This window comes from Podarcis liolepis, assembly GCF_965112155.1.
Source record: "Podarcis liolepis genome assembly, chromosome: 5".
In the NCBI taxonomy this organism is placed as follows: domain Eukaryota; kingdom Metazoa; phylum Chordata; class Lepidosauria; order Squamata; family Lacertidae; genus Podarcis; species Podarcis liolepis.
In genome coordinates, this window is record NC_139556.1 from 22,569,904 (window position 1) to 22,593,017 (window position 23,114).

The following is a 23,114-nucleotide window of genomic DNA, read 5'->3' on the forward strand; positions in this document are numbered from 1 at the left end:
GTGGTTTACCATTTAAAATATTTGCATATTGCCAGACTCTCAGGATAAGTGGGCTGTTGAAATACCAAAATTGTCAAGAGCCACCAAAGTTAGATCTGGGAATCCTCAGATGATGATATTATTATTATTATTATTATTATTATTATTATTATTATTATTATTATTACCCCAACTGACTGGGTTTTCTCAGCCACTCTAGGTGGCTTCCAACATATATGAAAACATAATAAAACTTTAAAAAGCTTCCCTATACAGGGCTGCCTATACAGAAGTCTTCTAAAGGTTATACAGTTACTCATCACCTTGACATCTGCTGGGAGGGTGTTCCACAGGGTGGGTGCCACTGCCAAGAAGGCCCCCTGTCTGGTTCCCTGTAACTTCACTTCACGCCAGAAGGCTCTTAGAGCTGGATCTCAATGTCTGGGCCAAACATGGGGGTGGAGATGCTTCTACATGTATACAGTGCCAAGGCCCTTTAGGGCTTTAAAGGTCAACACCAACACATTGAACTGTGCTCAGAAATGTACTGGGAGCCAATGTAGGTATTTCAGGACCCAGCGGCTGCTCCCAATCACCAGTCTAGCTTCCGCATTCTGGATTAGTTGCACTTTCTGAGTCACCTTCAAAGATAGCATGGCCTGCACAACAGCTTTCCCTACTTGGTGTCCTCAAGATGTTTTGGACTACAACTCCCATTAGTCCCTGCCAGTGTGGCCCAGTGGTCAGGGACAATGAGAATCCACAGAATCACAGAGTTGGAAGGGACCATGAGGCTCATTTAGTCCAACCCCCTGCATTGCAGGAATCTTTTGGCAAGGTGGGTCTTGAACCCACAACCCTGAGATTAAGGATTCTTAATCTCATGCTCTACCAACTGAGCTATCCCAGAAGGGTTCAAATCACCTGGAGAGCACCTTGTTGAGGTAGTCATTTGCACAAGAGTGCAGAGCACTCTCCTTTTCCTTGCTGACATTAACCCTGGATGTCCCCCATCTGCAGTGAACACTGGGAAGCTAACCATATTCCTTTACATGTAAAAGCATGATTCAAATCTTGCCTCAGCACAGAACACAGCACTAAGAAAAGGGGGAAAGGGATGTAGGAAAGGTTGTAGAAACCAATTTAAATGCTCTTTATGGCGTCAGAATTGCACATCTATCTCTCACTGCAAAGAATTATTGTCAGAGCAATGTATAGGTTTTTGGAGTACCACATATATTCTATGCAATCATCTGTTTCCTGCCTCCCCATCACCCCGAGCAATATGCTCACCATCCTCCCCCCCCCCCCGCCAAATATATGACCATGATTTTGGCTGCAGTACTTTAAACGTTTTTATTCTAGCGGAGCAAGAGTGTTTCAGATTGCAGCCTTCCTGCTCTTTCCTCACCAACCCTCCCCGAAGCAGCTTTAAAATCTTAACTACAAATAAGACATTTTTGAAGAGAGACATAATCCAGAAATGAAATCAGCTGTTTATTCCCCAGCAGTTCACTTCAAATGTCTATCATAAAAACAAAAGTGCTGTCTGAAATTACACACCGTGTAAGTGAGATGGAAACCAACCACTAGCTAAGAGTCGGAAAGAACAACCCTAAGGAAATGAGCAAAGGTCTACTACATTTTAAGATTTAAGCAAAAAATAAATACCCAGCTTGCTCTTGTACCTGAATAGCTGCACTGCCATATTTCTTGAAATAAGTTAAAATTATGAATGAACTTGATAAAATCTGAGGGTTTATATCTTTTCTTCCCGGCATTCACAAAGAGAGCCCCCCCCGCACCCCGCAAGGGCCTCCTTTATTCTGTGCTATGAAAGGTCTGCTTAGGAACTGAAGGTTTGTGCAATTTCCTTCTCCTTCCCACTGGCTCTGCTGCAATGGTAGCTCCACTGCTTTGGCCAAAGTGGCCTATGAGGTTCCCAGCCAGGGGGCAGAGGGGACCCTGCCCAGTCCATGATAGAGGGGGCCAAAGGGCTCTAGCTCAGGACACTGTGCGAAAGTGCCTGGGGGAGAAGCTGCCGTGACCTGACCCGAGAGAGACAAATGCAGCAGTTATCGTGTTTATTGATATAAACTAGCTTAAAGCAAATTAACACAAATACGCAGGAATAATTTTTTCCTGGAAGTAGAGCAAAGGATGTTGGGGGTGCCAAGAGTTTCTTGGACCGCAGTCAGAAACAATATCTTTCCCTGGTTTGCTTTTCCCAGGCATTGGTTGATTTCAGTTTTATTGGCCTGCAACCCATTTAGATCTCAGAAAATGTTATTGTTACCAGCACGTTATGACATACTTGCAGAGGACAGACGTTGCAAACACAGGAAATCAGGTTGTTATGGGCCAGTTGGAGGCCACAAAGCAGTGCTTGGGCTGCATGCATCTGGTGAAGTGCGGCTGAGGTTCAGGCTCCAGAAACAGCACAAAAGCAACAGGCATTAAACCAGTATGCAAACCAAAGCATAGTAAGCAAGCGCAGCATTTTGTGAGGGTAATGATGGCCATAGTCTAGAGCAGTAGTGGGGTGGCCCAGGTTTTCTAGTGGAAGGAAGCACTGTCCACATCAGTTCATTTGCCAACTACGTCCTAGCAGCTTGGATGAAGGGATGTACGCCATGGTGGAAGAGAATTTGGTGCAATGCAGTGGGTTCCAGGGCATGGTCAGTTCATGTGGGGCACCAGCCAGGATTTGGCTGTTGCCTGATGTGTATCAGAGGCGAAAGCTGACAGTGCAGATCCATGTGTTTAAATGTGGATCTCTCCCATCACATAAAAAATAAGGCATGGGAGCCCAACTTCAAGAGCAAAAGGGGTGAGGGACACTAAACCTTTTCCTTGCCTGCCGCCTCCCTTCTGGTATCACTGGAATAAAAGTGAAGCTGAGGAGCAGACCAAAAGTGGGCAGAGGGATTAGCATTCCTCAGAGGGAGTGCAGGACCAGTGTCAAGGGTTGGACTAACCACAGCCCAGCAGAGGGCCCCCTGCAGATGAGAGATGCGTAACCAGTCTTCCATTGAGAAGTCCCCAGCAGAAGTAGAACAAACACAAGGGGAGTGGTCATTGCAGGATTCCTTGCAATGATCACCTGTTTCTCTTATGGGAAGTGTTCCTGCAGGTTGCAGGGCAGGGATTGAAACAACATATGATTCTTTAGTACAGTGCTATTTTTCTAGAAAAAGAGATGCCAAAACTCACCACGAAACCTCCTTGTTCACTTATAATAGCAATGGTGCCCACCTGAGAGGTACTGGAACTGAGTTCTGGTGAGTTCTGGCTGAAAAAAACCTGCTTTATGTTGCTATATTCCCATAATAACTATTATATATCCTGTAATAATTGCCACAGCAAGAATGTGTATGTGTACACCAAGACTGAGGATGCCTATATCATACCACTCAAATTTAGTTCACATTTCTTCAAAATTATTGTTCATCCCCAACCAAAGTTTCTTATGGTTTTTTGTGATCAATTAGCAACTTTTATATGTGTTTATGTATCTGAGGCTTAAATCCCCCCAGTCCCTTTCATCTTGTTTGTATGAATAAATGTACACTGTTAATATGGAATGCAAATTGAGAGAGAGCTGTTCTTTGCACACATGTGCATTCTGACCAATGCACACTCGCATTACACACCAATTTAAGCCAGGGAAAGCACTTTAAGTCATGTGTGAAATGCCCCAAGTAATGGAAGGATTTGGCTCAACCCTGCATTTCATACACAGATGATTTCTCTGATAGTTTTCTGGATGCCAAGCAGGTAATGTTGCAGGTAGTTTATATGTATTTTTCCTTCTGGAACACAGGACAAGAATCTTTTAAAGGAGAGAAATATTTTTGGTGACACGTCTGGAATTCTGTGAGCAATTTATATGTTTCCAAAAACCCTTCACTCCCAATAAAACAGTATCCAGCAAAGCAAAGCAACTACCAACTGGCTGAATCTGAACCCAGTTCTGCAGCTGTCGTTACAGAAACAGCAGAGAAGGCCAAAATAACAACAGTTTTTTAAAAAGGAACTTGACAGGAGGCCAACCAGGAAGAAGCCACGGCATTGATGCTTCTCCTAGAAAGTGGCAGGAGGGAGTGGGGACATGACCATTCAGAGGCTGGCATCTGGGTGGCAACGCTGCCAAGAACACCCAAGGAAATGGATATACATGCCAGCTCAATCACGAACCCACTGTGACGTCAAACCAAAAGGGCAGCGAATAGCTAATTGAAACAAAAAGCAGCAGCCTCCTGGGAAGGAGACCTTGTTTCTTTTAGAGCACCACCACAGTGCTGTTGGTGGTGGGGTGGGGTGGGGGAAATACAGCCCTAACTAACCACACTGAGAAAGAACTATGTGTTAAAGGGCGACATGGAAACTTCCCTGGAGCTGTGTGAATGGTGAGCTGCGCTGATCTGAGGAATGAAGGCTGCAATCCTCAGCACACTAGCCTGGCAGTAAAGTCGCCTGAGCTGAGTAAAATGTGCACGACGTAAATGTATTGGAACATATTGTGTGAGAGAGGGCTACGGTTAATTAGCATTTGTGTTTGCATGTAGTCAAGAGTTCCAGATGAATAGATCAGGTGCCAAACCGCAACTGATTTGACATGCCACAATTAATTGCATGCTGGTTTGAATCATGCCTTGAAAAATATTGATACAGTCTTAGAAATAACAAATGTCAGTAGGAAACAATACTATAATGAATTTAAACTACATTTTACTAACTTCTTTGGGTTCAGATACATCCAGGTTTTTGTCATCTGATGACATCGAGGCGAAACAATTGATGGATGTGGATTCCAGAGGGAAGGGTGCCACTTTCCTGCCTCCAATGTCAGTCCCATGAGCTGCGTTTGCACATGGGTTGTTCCAACCAAACCATGGTTTAATCGGAAGGAAGAGTGCTACATAGAAGTTCCCGTAATGCTGACCCCTTGCTCCTGCCATGTCTCTGAACCTAAGCCCATGGTTTATGTTTCCCCCCCAAACAAACCACAAGTGAAGATCCAATTTTGGAATTTTGTGGGAGTTCCCATATGTCATCTTTTCCCAGGGCATGGCATCTTTTTCATTAAAAAAATGTCCAGTAGCACCTTAGAGACCAACTAAGTTTGTTCTGCTTTCATGTACATGCACACTTCTTCAGATACACTGAAACAGAAGTCACCAGACCCTTATATATAGTGGGAAGGTGGGGTGGGGGGTTTCTAAGAAGGGTAGTAGGAGATGGGTGATTGACTCAATGGGTATGGTAAACCTGTTGGCAACTGTTAAGGACTGCAGCTAGTCCTACAAGAAAAAGCAAGGGATAGTATGCAGATTACCAAAAATAGCTTTAGCTATTTATATTTGGATATATTGGATTAATGGATTAATGTGTGCAAAAGTGACTACTTTGCCCATCTCTGCCAAGATATATATGCAGACTGCTTTGCATATGCAGACTACTAAGATTTTGCCTTCCTGCCTCTGTCATCAGAGACTGTGTGTGTGTGTGTGTGTGTGAGAGAGAGAGAGAGAGAGAGAGAGAGAGAGAGAGAGAGAACTTGTGTGCTGTTGTTTCAGCTGTAGACGGGATGCACTTCCCTTCATATGGAGCAAGGAACAATGGAGAAAAGCCGTTTTCATATTTAACCCAGGTTCTCAGAATTTGATCTTAAATCATCAAGATGTCAAGCACAAATAAGCTGGGTAGGTTTCACAATTTCTGGGAAGATCATTTGAGAGGGGTCAGAGATTACAGTTAGAGAATGAGGAGAGCCATGTCCCCCATTTCTAAACTCTGCATGTGATTATCCGTCAGGATCAGCTATAGTTTTGGCTACCTTATGGTTCTACACACTATTTTTACATTATTATTTTTTTAAAAAGCTTACTATCCCTCCTATTTTTACAAGAAATTTAGTTGTTGACTTTTTTAAAAAAGAGCAACAAAATATAAAACAATCTACAATTCAACCAAATCATGTATAAAAACACAATACCGCAATATCAGTTCCAAAGCAACTACCTGAGTTAAGCATCAATATCAAAAGGAGGAAATATTAAGTGGAAGGGCTTTTTAATCAGCTAGGTATTTTACCAGTCATCCAAAAATATATATATTGCAGGGGCCTCGGGCAAGGCTTCTCGCAGGATGAGCACTGCTACTGAGGAGGCCGTAGCACTGGTAATTTCTTAGCATGCCTGGACCAGTACCTCAGATGACTATTGTAGCATGTGGGGAGGCTCATATGGAAGAAGATGGTCCTCAAGGTGCCCAGGTGCCAAGCCTTAAAGATTAACACCAGCACCTTGAATTGATGCTGAAAACAAACCTGCAGCCTATTCAAATCCTGGTATGATAGACTAAAAATTCCTAACACCCATCAACATCCTTGCTGTGACACCAGTTGCAGTTCCTGAATGCTTTTCAAAGGCATACCCACCTAGAGTGTTTTGCAGTAACCTAATCCATAGGTTACTGTGGCATGAATGACCATGGCAATATTCTACTCCGTCAGGAATGGAAAAGTCAGGTGCTACCTGAACATCTAATAATAGCATTGGATTCAAGGAGTACCCTCCCCCAAACCGTGAGCCTGATTTTTCAAGGGGTGTGTGACCCCATCCAGAACAAGCTGCGAACCCAGACTAAAAGTCGGACACTGTACCTACCAACAACATGTCTGTTTTGTGTGGATTATATTTCAGCATATTCTACCTCATCCAGTCTTTCACAGCTACCAAACAGCAGTTCAGCCATTCAACTGCCTCCCTAGGATCATATAAAACTAAGAGGTAGGGTTGAGTGACACACTAGGATACTGATGACTCCATGACCCACACCCCAACCAGCATTTTCATGTGCAGTGTATATTAAACAGCACGGGAGAGAGAAGGGAACCTTCCAGGACCCCAGGGCCCACAAGCAAAGGGAAAGAACAGCAGTCCCTTGGCACCATCTTCTGGGTCCAAATTCTCATGAATCAATGGAGTTGGTTCAATACTGTGCTCCTAATCCCCACCCTTTCAAGATGGTCCAGAAGGGTACCACAACTGATGGACTTGACCACCACTAAGAAATCCAGGAGAACCAGCAGAGAACCCTCCCAGTCCATTTTCCATTGCAGGTTATCCACCTGGATGACCAAGGCAATTTCCGTGACAAAACAGACAACATCGAGCAGATGCCATGCTGGTGGAAAATGAAGATTCCTTTGCTACCATCATTGTCACAAAACAGGCTCAATAACTAGTTCTAAGCTGTTTTGGTTGGGCTCGCTATGAATCTTCCTGTACTTTCACTCTAGTGGTCTGCTCACTTGTTTCATTGCTCCTCAGTAAACCAAAGAGTTTTATAATCTCCAGGGGAGAGCTAAGCTCCACCAGGGGCTTAGAAGCAATAGAATTGATAACTGGGCCACTTCTGTATTTCACAGACTGACCACGACAGTGGCAGAACTGCAATCTATTTCAGTGGGAATTCTCCCACCCACACAGGGAGCTATCAGGATTCTACCTGGATTCATCAGTCTCCAAGGATAGACAATTTCAATAGCTCCTTCCTGCAGAGTTGGGCAGTTGTCCAGAGACTAAACCTAACCAGGCAGTGATCTGTCAATGACAAGGGAAGCGCACCGACTTCCTCCGCCATCAGACCATATTGTCCCAGCCCAGGACAAAGCAGCAAGTCAAGCGCATGCCCTACAATTTGTGTGTGGGACCAGGTACCATTTGAGGCAGGCCCACAGTTGTCATGGTAGCCATGAAATCCTGAGCTACTCCAGTCAGGTATGAAACTCACCCAAGTTTGTAAACCCTGGAGAATCCAGCATCACTATGAAGATTATCATGGCCAGCTTTGGTAAGCAGTCTGTTAGATGGTCCACCAACAGAACTGCTATCATATCCTGTGTTTTCAACACCATATGCAGACACACAGACCTAGTGGGTTGCCTGGCAAGAATGATGGCATCATGGCAGACAGCAGCAATCCCTGCATAGTGTAGTAATGATGACTACTTGACTTGTGGTGATATAATTGCTAACAGTTATGAACCATTAAAAATCCAATTTCAAAATGTGTGGTATTTAAGGTTGAATATATCCAACAGCAGGCTTTTAAACCATGCTGAGAATCTTGCTGCCTTCTATTGTAATTGCTTAGCTCCCCCTCACATACGGAAATCTAAAATGGCAACTCTGACATGCAGGAGGAAAGGGTAAGTCGTCAAAATATACTACAATTCCCTTTCTGTATAAATATATATTCAAGGTGAGGACTACAACCCACAAGCAACTTTTTATTTATTTATTGAATTTATATACCATCCTATACCCGCCAGGTCTCATATCCTAAATTTGGTAAACAAGCCATTCATCAAAATGTCTGGTTTTACCTAATGGCTATAGCCCTTTTGCTGAACCCCAATAATCTTGGAGAACTACACAAGGGATTTCTTTCACTCTGTTTCTGCTGTTGCTGCCAGCAAAGGAGCAGAGACTGTGCTTTGGAATGGATTCTAAATTTCTGGCATGGTGTCATCATTTGCTAGTCACACAGCCTCCAGTCTCATTTGTAATGGATCAGTTTTCATTTTGACCTACTTTAAAATAATCTGAAAGCTTTATCTGAGCACTGAAATATTTTCTGTGGCTAGGGGAGGTCTTTGCTCTGCTCTTCCAAATGACCTTTTCTTCGTACTTAATGTCATACAATTTCCCCAACATTACCTCTTACAACTGACACTCTTCCACCCTTCACCTTCCCGATTAGACAAGCACAGATCCTTGTCAAGATTTAACGACTGCAATTGCATCAAGTATAACTCTCAAAGAGATTGGTAAATACACCCCACATTCTCTGCCCATGAAAGACACAAATATCATCATATTTTTTCAGTCACAGCATCCACACCGAAGTTGACTATCCTTAGGTAAAATGTCCCAATCTAGCAATGGAATTTCATACATGCAAATAATACATGTGAAAATGTATTGCAGTGCTCTCCAGTCCCCACTGAATGCAATGAATGTGTCTAATGGGATAGATAAATCAGTCAAATTCTGCTCCATGTCTGTCTCCCGTGTGTTTATTCATAAGTTATTCCTCCTCATTTTCATATCGCTCTGTGATGATTTTTTTAAAAAGGGAAAAACATGCATGGAAATTTGCATTATTTTTCAATGCATTTTATTATTTTCACAAAATGCAGAGTTGTGTGCACATTTTACCCAAAGCACACATTGGGGGGGGGGAGGCTGTATTATACCTAAAACACAAGTTTTCAAGACATTTCGGTATACTTCGTTTAGTCAAGAACTTGCAGAAGTGCAAAAACCAAAAGATACCTGTGTTCCAATCTATACATTAATCCAGGCCAGGAAATGTGAATCAGATTCATTCATTTTAAAAATACTATATGGACAAAACAAAACCCTCCACTCTCCCTACTAATGGGAAATTCTCATCCCCCCCATCCAGATTGCACATAAGAAAGCAAAAGCAGCACATTACAATAAAAATGAGTTCACTTTTCATTTTAAAAAATAATAAATGGGAAAAGTGTGTGAATAAAATCTCCTATAGGAAACCCTATAAGAATTAACAGAGTGTTATTTTAGACCCCAGTGTACCATAAAAAATAATCCCAAACATTTCTTATTCTTTGACATTAACTAGAAGTAATTGTCAAATACATCTAATTGTTTTTTAAACTAAACTATGACTGGGCTCAATATCAGATAACTGAAACAACTATAAGAGGATTAAAATGTTACTTAAATTCTTGACAGTTGTTTACAATTACTTTAGATATTCTGAATAAGAAGAAAATGTCTCTTGTTTGTTTGAAAAGTTTTGTTGTTGTTGGCTTTTTTAAAAATTAAAAAGTTTTGACATTGTTTCTAACATTCTTCATGTGCTTCCCATAATAACATATGAATAAGCATTACTGGAATATACAATTTTCAGTAATCATGTAAGCACTCTTGCTCATAGTCTCAGTCTTGCTATGTCTCAGTCTATTGCATTGAAACTTACTTGGCATTTCACTTCTTCCAATATATACGTTTAATTGAGGGGAGGGAAACCTTTTCTGTCTCTGAAAGGCCTAGTGTGATAGGTGGCTGGGGCTGCAAGAGCAGCATGGGGATGCTTGCCAAAGCCCTCTTGCAAACAGCCCATCATGCTGCACTCTGTATATCGAGTTTTTGGAGGCTCACTTGAACCATATGGAGGAGCACCTGTAACACCCCTACCTGCTTGTGAGGATACACATTGATGTGGCACTTGATACATTCTTGTCCCATGTTGGCCCAGGAGTTTCCACTCATCCATTTTCTCTTGCACTTGGGGCATTTGTATTCACCAAAGCAGCGTTTTTTCCCCTGGTACGGTGTCAGGCCTTCTCCTTTTGGACGTGCCTAAAATGTGAAGAGGAGAGAAATAAATGTAATCATAAATGAAGGGGAGAACAGGAAGTGGGAATGGATTGCACAGTGAGTTCTGCGTGCCCAAGGAGGCTTAGGCCCTCTCCCCTTCCTGCATAGCTCAGGTTCTCAGCTACTATGCTATACCAGTGTTTCCCAAACTTGGGTCTCCAGCTGTTACTGGACTACAACTCCCATCATCCCTAGCTGGCAAGACCAGTGGTCAGGGATGATGGGAACTGTAGCCTGAAAACAGCTGGAAACTAAAGTTTGGGAAAATCTGTGCTATACCATCTATTTCATAATCTAAACATAGTAATCTAAGGAACACTCAAATAACAAAAGACAATTGAACAAAAAAGAGCAGTGAGATTTTTAAGCACCTCTACAAGTAAGAACTTCCCCCCAACATTCTCTCCCCAAAAGATATCCCATCCTACCATGACCAAGACATGGAATCCAGGGCAGGACTACATAGATAGGGGCTGGGTTGGCTCTCAGTGGCTCCCACTGAGCTGTGTGGAATAATGCAAGCTGGCTACAGTAGGCAACATGATTCCCCCGGTGTCATTTTCCCCCCCTACTGTGCCACTACAACAGCTGGCATCTTGCTCATTAATAAATAGCAGAGTAAATGCAATCTTAAAATTCATTCCTTTATCCAGTACCAAAGGCCAGGTGACACTAAAACAGTGCAATCTACTTCCGAAGCATAGGGAGAAATAGAGAATGTTGGGCTTCCTTGGGAGGGAATTCCAAATATATGGTGCCACTATGAAGATGTCGCTTCCGTTTGCAGCTGTTGAAGGAAATTCCAGTATTGAATGTTCCCCGATGGGATTATATGGCCCAGACTGTTTAAGGCTTTTAATGAAAGATGGTAACCAGCACCCTGAATGGTGCCCAAATTAGTGCACCCACAGAGAGCATGTCAGTAGGAATTCCTTGTCCCAGAGGTGCTTAGCACTTTTGATTCTGTGCTTGGCTTCCTCTGTAACTACCCCCCCCCCCCATGACGATGGACTTGCTTGTGAATGCCTTCTCTCTGCTTTCATGGGTAGTAAGCATGCAGGGAAATGCCTGCTCTCAAAAACCCCAAGGCCCATATGGTTTTTGTTTCATGTGTTGTCATTCTATTATCCAACTCCTGGAAACTGTGAATCACGGCCCTTTGTGGGGCTGACTGTGCTATGATCCATTTATGTTGTTGTCTTCTGAGGTTGCTTAACATTCCCTGATGAAATCCTCAGTGTTTCTTAACTGTGCGGGGCGCCACTTTTCTCGGTCGGCAATATGCATGCACGATGATTTGTTTTTATTTGCGATACTTCAGCTGTTTTATACATACAGATGGCCTGTTAATGAGGACGTGAGTGGTGCCTTTTTCCTCACTTAGACAAATCTTTGGATTTTGCAAGCCACATAACTAAACAGAATATGGGACTGCTAATTATATGAGAAAATACATTGCAGTTGTGTTGATAAAATGCATGAAGAAGATAATCCAGATTTGCATTAAAACTAGGGGTACTAATACAGACGTCTGAATAAGTAGGCTATACTAAGTACCATGCTAGCACAGCAATGTTTAGGTACTGAAACAGATGCCACAGTTGGTGTCCATTTTTACAGGGTCTCCTGCTGTCTCCTCTTTCGCTCCCCTTCTCTTGTGCCCTGCTTCTTCCATACCTTTCCCATTCCATCCTTGTTTCATCAAGCAAATGCCACACTCACACTCTGGTCATAACAAGCTCCAGAGTATTTCATAATGATATTTCTAAACTCTCCCAACACTAAATATCAGAGTTACTGAGTAAGTTGCTCCATGACTGCTGCAGAACGAGTCTTAAGGTCCCAGCAGGCGTGAGATGGTTAAATTACAGTTAAGGCCATTTGGTTGCTTGGCAGTCTGTCGGTTCAGCTGACATGTCAGCTAGCACTGGGAATTGAAACTAGTTTTAAGAAAGAAAGAAAGAAAGAAAGAAAGAAAGAAAGAAAGAAAGAAAGAAAGAAAGCGTTGGCTCAGTTTCTTCGAAATGAGTCCAAATTACAAAATGGTATTTTGACATAATATGCATGTAAAGGTGGAGTTCCTGGCTGCAGAGGTGCTGGCAAATCTCCCATTCCCTGATAATAGCTGACCCCGATTCCCAGATAAGATTTGTGCCTGAACTTAAATGTTTCTAAAATTATCACACACACACACTTCTCTCTCCTGGAAGCCTGTAGGGATTAACTGTCTTTCCTCAAAGGCTGTTGGTAACCCACTGTGACCTGAGCAGGCCAAAGGCCTCTTTGTTACCCATTCATGTAACTACACTTCTGTTCTGCTGGAGACATTTTATAAGGCTCCCAGAATAAATTTAAGCTTTCCGAAAGCCAAGTGGGTCCTTAGCTTTAAGAAAATCTCTGCTTTGCTCTGGGAACTTGTGCACTATATCTTGGTGTAGAGGTCCAAATAGCTCTTGGTTGTTAAAACTGTGTAGAAGGAAAAGCAGGTGTTTGGCACGAAAACCCGAACTTGGCAGGGATGGGAGATCCCATGGCCAATGGCGATAGCTCGTGCTGTGTTGTGTGTATGTGAGAACTTCAGAAAAGTACATTCAGCGTATCTGGCCCTGTTAAAGGAGGCAATGAAACAAGGTGGGTATTTCCCTTGTTTTATTGCATGGGGATAAGGAAGGCCATAAATGCACAACTTCCAATGAGGAATGCTATATTTTCCACTTAAAGGAGCCAAAAAGCTTGCCAGAAGGGTAAGTTGGGCTACTGGGGTCAGGTGGGGCTGGGCTGCAATGGGGGTGTGAGTGAAGCCAGGCAGACAGGGATCAAGTGGAAATTCTGGAGTAGCAGAATTCAAGACTACTAACTGACATGTGCCATGAGCTAAGTCAGTGTTTCCCAGTGGTCAGGGATGATGGGTATTGTAGTTCGAAAACAGCTGAGACCCAAGTTTGGGAAACAATGCTAAGTGAAAGGATGAACAAGGCAAAAGAAGGAGAAAACAGGAAGCACAAGCAGGAGGTTCAACAGGCATAGCCAGATTCAAGTTCCTGATTTGAACTGTTGCTCATCCTTCCAGCAGCCACAGCCACTACAGCTTCTTTCTTAGCTCAAGAGCCAGATTGTGTTCTGGGCAATATTCTAAGGGCCATATGCCTGTGGTGGGGGGAAAGGAAGGACCTACTGACAAGAGAGCTTGGGGATCCACATTTGCACCCAGAATCTACCTTCCTTGGATGCCCGTGCAAGAATGCCACTTAGTGGTTTTTATTCACAATGAAGCGGTAGTATCAAATTGTTGTGAAATAAAAGTAAATAAATAATGACTTCTCCTTTGGGCAAAAATAGAAACTATTTGCAGAAGGTTGGTGACAGCACAAGAAACCCTGGACGTTTCTTGTGAGTTAAAATGGGCATTTATTGGGAGCTAAAATGGGGTGTTTCCTACCCTTCTGGTGAACCATCTTCCTGGTCCCCATGGCAGGCGCCCCGCTCCACATTGCCATGTTACTCTTACGCCAGGAAGACCCAGTGTGTGATCCTAGCTCTTCCCTGAGGTGCTAATTAAATCCAAGCTGAGGTGTACATGGAGAAGAGGAGCTCCTGTTCTTTATGCTGCATCTCTTTTACTTTGCTGAGAATCACCCTGCTTTAGCCAGACAATACAGATGAACCACTAATGGAGGCTTCCTGACCATGGTCCCCTCCTTTTCTTGACTGCAGCCAAGAAAGAGCTATTAAGATAAATAGTGACGTTTCTGCACAGGATGGACTGCAGGTTTTATATATATATATATATATATATTTCTGGCTCAAATCCTTCTTCCCTAGAGCAAGCTGGGAGTGTCATGGTGACCCTCACAGCTGTGCAGGGTTCTCAGTGAGATGGGTTATCCCACACCGCTAGTAAATTTGTTGCATCATCACCCCTACTTGGGGAATTGCTCCTGCTCCCTCCTGCCAAGCAATAAATACTCAGTGTAAATATGGAAGGAAACACGCACATAAAAATTGCGTCTCCCTTCCATTTAATAATAATCAGCATTTTATACAGTGCTTGAAGCTACACAATATCTTGTAATCCTTGCAGGAACCAAGTATTATTATAAGGTTGGTGTTACTATTCTGATATTGCAGAGGAAGGTTTGAGTCTGAGACAAGAGTGGGGTGAACAAGGTGACTTCGTGGCAAGAGACTAAATTTACACCAGGGATTTCCTGATTTGTAGTTTAGAAGTAACTGAATCTTACTTCAGCACTAATTATAGGACCAGGGCTCCCCCCCCCCAGCCAGAACTCACCAGAACTTAGTTCTGGCACCTCTCAGGTGGGCTCCATTGCCATTCTAAGAGAATGAGGGAGGTGTTCAGGGTTCATGTGCCTTGGGCACAAATATTTCCACATGCCTTCTCCTTCCCTGGCACAGGAAGATTTTGCTTCTCAATTACCTTAACCACAGTTTAGTGTGTCATCAAACCCACACTGGTAGTTAATATGTGTGTCGCTCTCTGGGTTCGTAGTGTGGCTATCCTTAAGTTCTCCACACTTCAGTTTATCTAAGGACATCTTGATCTATTTTATTACATTGTTTTTAATCCTGACCTTCATCCAAGAGGGTCACGGTGACATCTCCCCCCCCCCCCCACTCCTTCCTTCTGCTACAAGCAGCACTTTAAAAACAGCGAATAGAATGAGTTTTGGACTGAACCTCCACTATAGCCATAAATTCAGTGGGTGGACAAAGATAGGCCTCTCGCATTTCTTCATTCTAAGTTTCTCTGTGTTAAAGTAGGAACCCTTGACAGAGTTGTTGTGAGGATAGATAACAAAAACATTGAGAAAAATATACTCCAAAACCATCCTCAACTACACATTATGCAGACTTCCAAGATTCTTCCCTTCAGGTATGTGGACATGGCGGTGCTGGTGGTTGTTTTGCATTGTGAGCTCCAAGCAGATAAACAGATGGTCTGGCTTTGGGACAAGGCAGCTTCCTTTGTTATTTTCATATACCCCACCTACCCTTTCCCCTGTCAAACCACAAATGGGCTATAATAAGATTTCTGAAGCATCTAATCTCCCCCTGCCACTCCCCTCCCCCACTTTGGTGAGTGGCCAACTGGGGCCCAACTGGTCCGTGTATCTCATGGGACGGCTTTGCCAAGCATCTTGGCAGAATCAGGCATCATAAAGGATCTATTTGCTTCCCTTGGGACAATTCTCCAAAAGTATCCATTTGCAGAGTCTCAGTCATGCCTGGATTTGATGCTGGACTTTTACAAATGCAATAACGTGCACAAGCATCCTCTGAGGCTGGAAGGCAAATTGACCACTGAGGGTGTATCTTCTACTTCTGAAAGCTCCAGGGACAAAGCAGAGTACTGGAATATACAAGCATGTAGCCAGCAAGATGCTGGACTCACTCCACACAGAGATCTGCGTCGATGGGAATATTTAATAAGCAAATGCTTATCCCTCAAACGTCAGAATAAAATAAACGAATGATTTGAATTGCTGGATGACTGCTGGATAAACCCCCTGTGTACAAACACTGCCTTGAAATGTGACCATTTGCCATAGCATGAAGTTCAGTTGTCAAATGCTAATGGGATAAATGATAGGCTCCCCAAATCATGACAGATGTGTGGTCATCTCCAAAAGCAGTGGCGCCATGTCTCCTCTTCCTTTCTCTCTCCCGTAATATTTTGTGTTGGGATCATGATGCATGATATCTCACCCACCTACCCACCTGCACCAACTATACATTTTTTCACCCTACATGTTTTCGTGCAGGCTTCCTCAACCTTGGCCCTCCAGATGTTTTGAGACTACAATTCCCATCATCTCTGACCACTGGTCCTGCTAGCTAGGGAACATAGGAGTTGTAGGCCAAAAACATCTGGAGGGCCGAAGTTGAGGAAGCCTGTTTTAGTGGAACATCGTCTTCCGTGGTTTCGTGGGTGCAAAAGATTCTATGTCATCCATGGAAAAGAACCCATGCAGTCTTGAACTGGGAGAAGGAGACATTGGGGTGTTAAGCTTTGAACCTCTGCCTATGCTGAAGCCACATGTGTGTAAACATATGCAAATATTAGAAGACACCAATAAGCCTCCTGTGACCTTTTTCCGAAGGGGACCAAGCCCAAGAAAGTGCTGTACCCCTGAAATTTCTTAAGAGAATAGAGGTGTGCATATAACAGCTTAGTAAGGCAAAAATGTGTGACACGACATTGTGTTGAGGGTTTGCAACCCCTACACCACTTCACTGGCTGCACCATGAAAAATCTTAAGATGATGACCTCATAGCAAGCAATTTGTCCTGTGAAATACTAAGGGGAAGAGTGGAGGAAGAGATATTTTAACTGCGGTTGTGTGGTGAATGTAACTTGCAGAACCTGTCTTAGATTACCATATAAATAAGAACAAACCAGTCTATTAAAAGCAGCATTAATGTAACAAAAGAATATTAGTTTAAACTACTTTAAAACATTTGTTGGGAAAGCTATTACATTGCCACTTCAAGTCTAGTATGATTATGGTCTTGCAGGAGTCCCTTAAGAGGATATTCCACAGCTAGGGCACCATAACAGAAAGACTGCCTGGGCAGCCAATGATTTAAGTAGCTGAAAAGAAAGCACGGCAGCAGAGATCCTTTGGATCAGGGGTCTGCAACCTGCGGCTCCAGAGCCGCATGTGGCTCTTTTACATCTTTGCTGCGGCTCCGGGGCGGATACTAGCAAGGGGAGGAGGCGCATTATGCGCCCCAACACTCCTCACTGTGGCGGGCGCTGTACTGGCTGTGACGTCGCATGGGGGCAGTGCGTGCGTTAGTCACGCACCGTCCCGACGTCACCTTCCCGCCCGCTGTCAGATCGTGGCTCCGGAGATATATTTGTTTTAAATGTCGCAATGGTTTTGCGGCTCCCAGTTGTTGTTTTTTCTTCGGAAATGGGTCCAAGTGGCTCTTTTTGTCTTAAAGGTTGCAGACCCCTGCTTTGGATGTTCTTAGACTGTAGGGCAGCTCACAAAGGAGAAAAAGTTCTCTTGAGTACTGGCTGCAGAAGTTTTAATCTATTAGGGCGGCTTTCAATTTTGTTTTACTCAGATATGGTTGGCATCTGTCTATTTTGGGAGACAGTGGAATAGTGCGCTTTCGGAGACAAAGTCACACTGTTGATGAGTAGATCCATTGAAATCAATGAACATTTGGTCTATAGTTACCGGTAAGTGGGTCTACTCTGAGTAACACTCAGTTGAATACCACCTTTAGGATTTCAGTGGGTTTTCCTGGTGGTGTTGATTGCATTAATTAAAAGGTATTTAGATACAAATATTTGATCATATTCCCTATGTGATTCACAAGAAAGAATAAAACAACATAGTAACTACGAACAGAATATAATACAGCAGAAAGGCCACAAGTTCACAAAATGCTCATAAAACAGCAATTTTAAAATTGTATTTAAAAAGTGTTTGGGGGGAAATGGTTTTGCCTGGCAAAAAAAATATATTAAAATGGCACCAGGTGAAACTCTTTGGAGATAGTATTGTGTTATTGGGGAGCCATCAATAAGAAGGCCCTCTCACTCGTAGCCACTTGCCTCAACCCAGATGATGGGAGCACCTGAACAAGGCCCTTCTCTGAATATCTTAATATAATTTGGAAACATTATCCCAAAAGTTGTTTCAGAAGGGGGGGAAATATACATCTCTCTTTTTCTACAATGATGACTGAGTGGCACGATTTGGCAGTGCTAATCTGGAACTGCTAACACATGTTTCCAGATGCTGATTAAAGCTGCAAGAGATGAACTACTCAGGAGCCTATAAACCTAAAGTGCTGGCTTGGCAGATGCCTCAGTATTCAAATTAAGACCTGTGCTACAAATCTTGCAAATGCCTTGGCCACAATATTTTGGAAATAAACTATGTAGTATTTAATTGGGCTGATCATTAGGCTCATTTGAGGGTGAAAGACATAAATGCCAAAGCTGGGATTCTACTCACTATGCCAGCAGAAATGTCAAGAGAGCTGTTTCCCAATGCTTCAGTCAACGTGAAATGTCAGGAAATAGGTTGTTTTGACTGTACACAGGAATATTTTTGACAGCACCCTGTTCCATTACATCAGGGGTGGCTAACCCATTTCATGGCTTTATGCTAATGTGGGCATGGTCACAGCTAAACATTTGGTGCGATCAAGCTGGAAAGCGGACGTTGCCAAAACAGAAAATAAATGCCACTTTACATGCTGAACCATAGAATCATAGAACTGTACAGTTGGAAGGGACCACGATGGTCATCTAGTCCAATCCCCTGCAATGCAGGAATCTTTTGCTTACGTGGGGCTTGAACCCACAACACTGAGATTAAGAGTCTCTTGCTCTGGCAACTGAGCTATGTATCACAGCACATAGATAACACTGCATGACTAGGAAGAACCAGTATGGACCCTCCCCCAATTTCATCAAGTTATGTTTTCCCTAAGACAAGCCCCCTGCGAATTGGTTTGTTCACCCTCACAAGACCATCAATTCAGGTGTGTTACAAAGTCCTCCCGCAGCATGCTTTTATTACTAAGTGGTGAAGTGCTGGCTGCAATGCTTGTCCCACTATGATGCCGTTGGTAGCACTCAGGACAAATTGCTGAAGATCATTGGTCTTCAGTTGCTGACAGCATTGCAGGCAACTACTAATATTATTAATAACACTACCATTTTAACAACATGGATCTAAAAACTTGGGGAAAGGGAAGTGAGTTTTCTTGAGTTGTTCTGCTGTTGTAGAGAGGGGTCCTGAATATGTTTATGGCAGCTTTTGGAAAGGTGGAAACGGCTGTGGAATAACCACCAAATAATAGGCGGCATAATTTTCCCAGCATAAGCCCCCACTCGGACAAGTGATGGCCCAGGAAATAGATAGGCACCACATGTTTCCAGATGTGTGCCCCAGGATCTCTTGCAACCATGTGCATTGCTTTACTTTCTAAGACTAGAGATTCAATAAATGCCTTTAACAATTGGTAAGTGGCCAGCCTCTCTTTTAGAGCAAGACAGAGATCTACGTTATAATTGTACTTATTCAAGTAATGTTAATAATTGTACTTATCCAAAATACTTGGTTCCTGTTTTAATCATTCTGTTGACTGTATGCCCAAGGACCACTTAGAGACGGAATCATTTTAGACTTCTTTTTGAAGTAGTTTATCTTTTTGGAAACATTCTTGAAAAGGAAAGGAAAATCACTGCGATAAGAAGCACGGTTGTATTCAAAGGTAAAAAAAAATTCTGCTACAAGCTGGCCTTCTTAAAATATTTCAAAGCAAAGTGCCCATCTGTTACCAGACAAATAACTTGTCATAGAGTGGCAGGGTAGATTTAGAGGCAATGTAATTCTGCATTTAATTTTGCAAGTTATTAAATTTTGACTTAAGTGGAATGGGTGGAAAATACGGTAATTTATACAACACGTACATTGAATCAGCTGGGTCTGCTTCTCATTCAGCTGTAGAAACTCAAATGGCTGTAACCAAACAATCTCAGCAACAAACAAGATGGTGACAAAGCCCTCTGAAACACCTCACAACACAAAAGCCAGCATGGTTTAGTGGTTGGAGTGTTAGACTAGGACCTGGGAGCTCAAGGTCCAAATCCCACTAAACCACTACTCATTGGGTGATCTTGGGCCAATTGCAGTAGAGGACAGTGTGATATGGCAGCAATGTTCACCTGACCTCCTGACCATTGAGTCACCATTGGTTACCATGAAGAAAAAGAGGATGAAGAAGGAGTGGCAGGGAGGCCACTGTGGTGCAAACACACTGGCGGGAGCACTGCAATGGCTCCAATGATGTGTTTACACTATGCTGAGCTCCCTGCTGCCTCATCCTCTCCTTCCCAGTAAGGAGAAGGAGGTTCACTGTCCCTTTGCCTAACCTGCTTCACAGTACCATTGTGAGAATAAAATGGAGGAGAAAGACGTATGCCACCTTGATGTTCTTGAGGGAAAGTTGGCATATAAACTCAATAATAAAATAAAATGTTTGAAGAGGCACCATACCAAAGTTTCTTGTCTAAGGCAGAAGTCTGGTCTTTCTTGTGGATTTTTGGCCGGCCTGCCAAAAAAATATTAATCTGTAAACTCAAACAGGATCACCCGCATGCAAGTTCTCAGGTGTGTGTGAGAGAGAGATTGGGAGACAGAAATGGAGGGCATATTCAGGGCTGTTTACAGCCATGTTCAAAAGAATTAAAATTTGAGCACATTATTCTAAACATAAGGGCTAGAAACTTCAACTTTGTCCTTTTGTTAGAGAGAGAGAGACAGAGAGAGAGAGAGAGAGAGAGAGAGAGGATTACCCAGAAACTGAATTTTGTACATAGTGCCATGTACTATCTGCACTTTTCCCATGTTGCAGTAGAATCATGGTGCATTGTTGTAAAACCAGTGAGTGCTGGGCTGCTCTGGTTGTAGATTTAGCAGCAAAGCAGCAGGGTTACCCCTTCCAGCTGGATCTAGTCTTCGGGTTTCAGCTGCTAAGGAACAGAGAAAGGAAATGGAGACCAGATGAGCAATCTCCCCCATGCCTCCTTTTCTCTCTCTCCCTGAGATGATACATGAAAATACCAATTGAGTCGGTCAGCCTGCTTTAAATCATAGCAGGTTAAAAAAAAAAGCCTAAAAAACTAAAAAAGAAAATGCTTGCTGTGAACAGCCCAAGTATGAAAAATGATTTGGCCTGCCCCCAGCAGATTTAGAGGCAAAACATACACCACCAGCAGCCTCATGTGATGTATCTGTTGCTGGGCTGTGTGACCAAGCTGCAAGTTTCTGTTTTGTGTGTGTGCGCGTGTAAAATCTTCAAATGTTTTCCCATCTGAAAAAACTTCTTGCACATCCAAAATTCACATGCCAGGGAGAATGCTAGCCTAGCCTATTATTTTCAAGCAACTGTCTTGTTGTTTGTGACTGCAACTCCCCTCCTGCACAGCAACAGCAGACCTTTTGTGTTGGTGTGTGCATGCCCGTGTGTGGGGTGGTTACTAGAGGTGTGTAAAATCATTCCTTTTATTTTTACAGATATTTCTGCCCTCCTGTATACTGGTTGGCATTGCAAAAACAGATAGGTGAATTTTAAGCATGTTGTGGGCGGATGTTATCTGGGCCTTTTTGCTGTGTTGCTGCATTGCGGCCAAGGTTTGTCTTAGCATGCTTTCAGGAGTCAAGGATAAGTTCTGCACCAGACAATAGGACCTGCATGTCTATGACTCACTTTAGCCTTTTTACCACATTCACATATAGTAATGGGCACAACCACATTCCCAACAATTAATTCCTGTCTTGCTCTGAAATAGTTTGCAGTGCAGATAATGGAAGCATAAAGTCAAAGTTATCCTCACAATACTTTCTCTGTATCCATTTCCCCTCCAACTCACACATATTCTGCCCTAGACACTAGCTGAATGACATTTGCATGCTCTCACACGCATATGACAATCACATGCAGACAATCTAACAAGTGACTGTGCTGCTTTGATAGTTTTGCTTATGCTTTTCTCTGTCCCTAAGCCCAGGGCACTGATTCTTTTTAACCTCTGAAGTTGGGGTGCTTATAGGCATTCCATAGCACCACACAGGGTGAGCCAATGGCTAAAGAGGTACCCTTTCAAAATACTGAAACCGGAGCTCTTGCACTAGAGCACGGCTGTCCAGCTTCCAAGAGACTGTGATCTGCAACCACTGTGATCTATTGTTGCAACCACTAGCAGTGATCTATTGTTGAGCTTTTTTTTAGGGAAGTCAATGTTGTTGGGCTTTTTTGGGGCGGGGGGGGGGAGAATCCTGCAATCGACCAGGACATTGACCGGTAGATCGCGATCGACCTGTTGGACAGCCCGGCACTAGAGGTTTTGAGCACTGTTCTGTGCCATCTTCTTTCCACATCTCTCACCTGCAGTAGTGTAGATACTCCCACCCTGGCTCTCAACCAGAGGAACCTTATGTCTACTATTGTGGGTTCTCACTCCACATGGAAGCCAGTAACTTCCCTTCCATACTCTCCAATCAAGCAACATCCAGGGTGGGGGCCACAAACAAGGTCTTGAGGGTAGTGTCCTTGGCCTCATGGTGAGCTCCAAAGGTAAAATTATTTGTGCTTAAAGCCACATTGTAACTGCCACCACTTCTTCTGCACCAACACTTCATGTCATCATAGTACTGCTACATTGTTGGCAAAGCCCCAGTTGATGGCATGTCTCTTCAGTTCTCTTCCCAAATTACTGAAGTAAGCAATAATATGAGCTGTGAGCCAGGGTGTCTGTAGTTCATATCTTAGCTCAACCATAATCTGGCTGGGAGTCCTAGGTGAAGCACTATTCCCTTAGCCTCAACTACCAAATGCAAAATGGGAACAATGCAGTTTTGTTTGCAAATATTACTTGTGTTAATGCATGAGAAAACTATATAAAGCTGCTTTCTGATGAGTCGAACCTTTGGTCCATTCCCCCCACCAATATCTATGCTGTCTGGCAGTGGCCCTCCAAGTTCTCAGGCACAAGATTTCCCCCAGATCTACCTGACCCCACTTTCACAGGAAATACCAAGGATTCAACCTGGGGTGTTCTGCATGCAAAGCATTTCATGGTCCTCCACTATGATATAGCCTTTCCGCATTGTGTTTTGAACACTTGAAAAGTGCCACAGAAAT

General features: G+C 43.2%; 1 protein-coding gene across 2 annotated transcripts in view; it reads right to left on the reverse strand.

Annotated features, from left to right (window-relative positions):
* The window catches only part of ZCCHC24 (zinc finger CCHC-type containing 24), a 112,053-nt gene that overhangs the window by 8,110 nt on the left and 80,829 nt on the right, over positions 1 to 23,114 (reverse strand). For both annotated transcript variants that reach the window (XR_014525934.1, XM_083502906.1), the window contains exon 3: positions 10,236 to 10,400. Coding sequence is in view for 1 of the 2 variants with exons in the window: in XM_083502906.1 (XP_083359032.1) it covers positions 10,236 to 10,400 (165 nt within the window). In the remaining variant the exon portion in view is untranslated. The remainder of the gene's footprint in view (positions 1 to 10,235; positions 10,401 to 23,114) is intronic.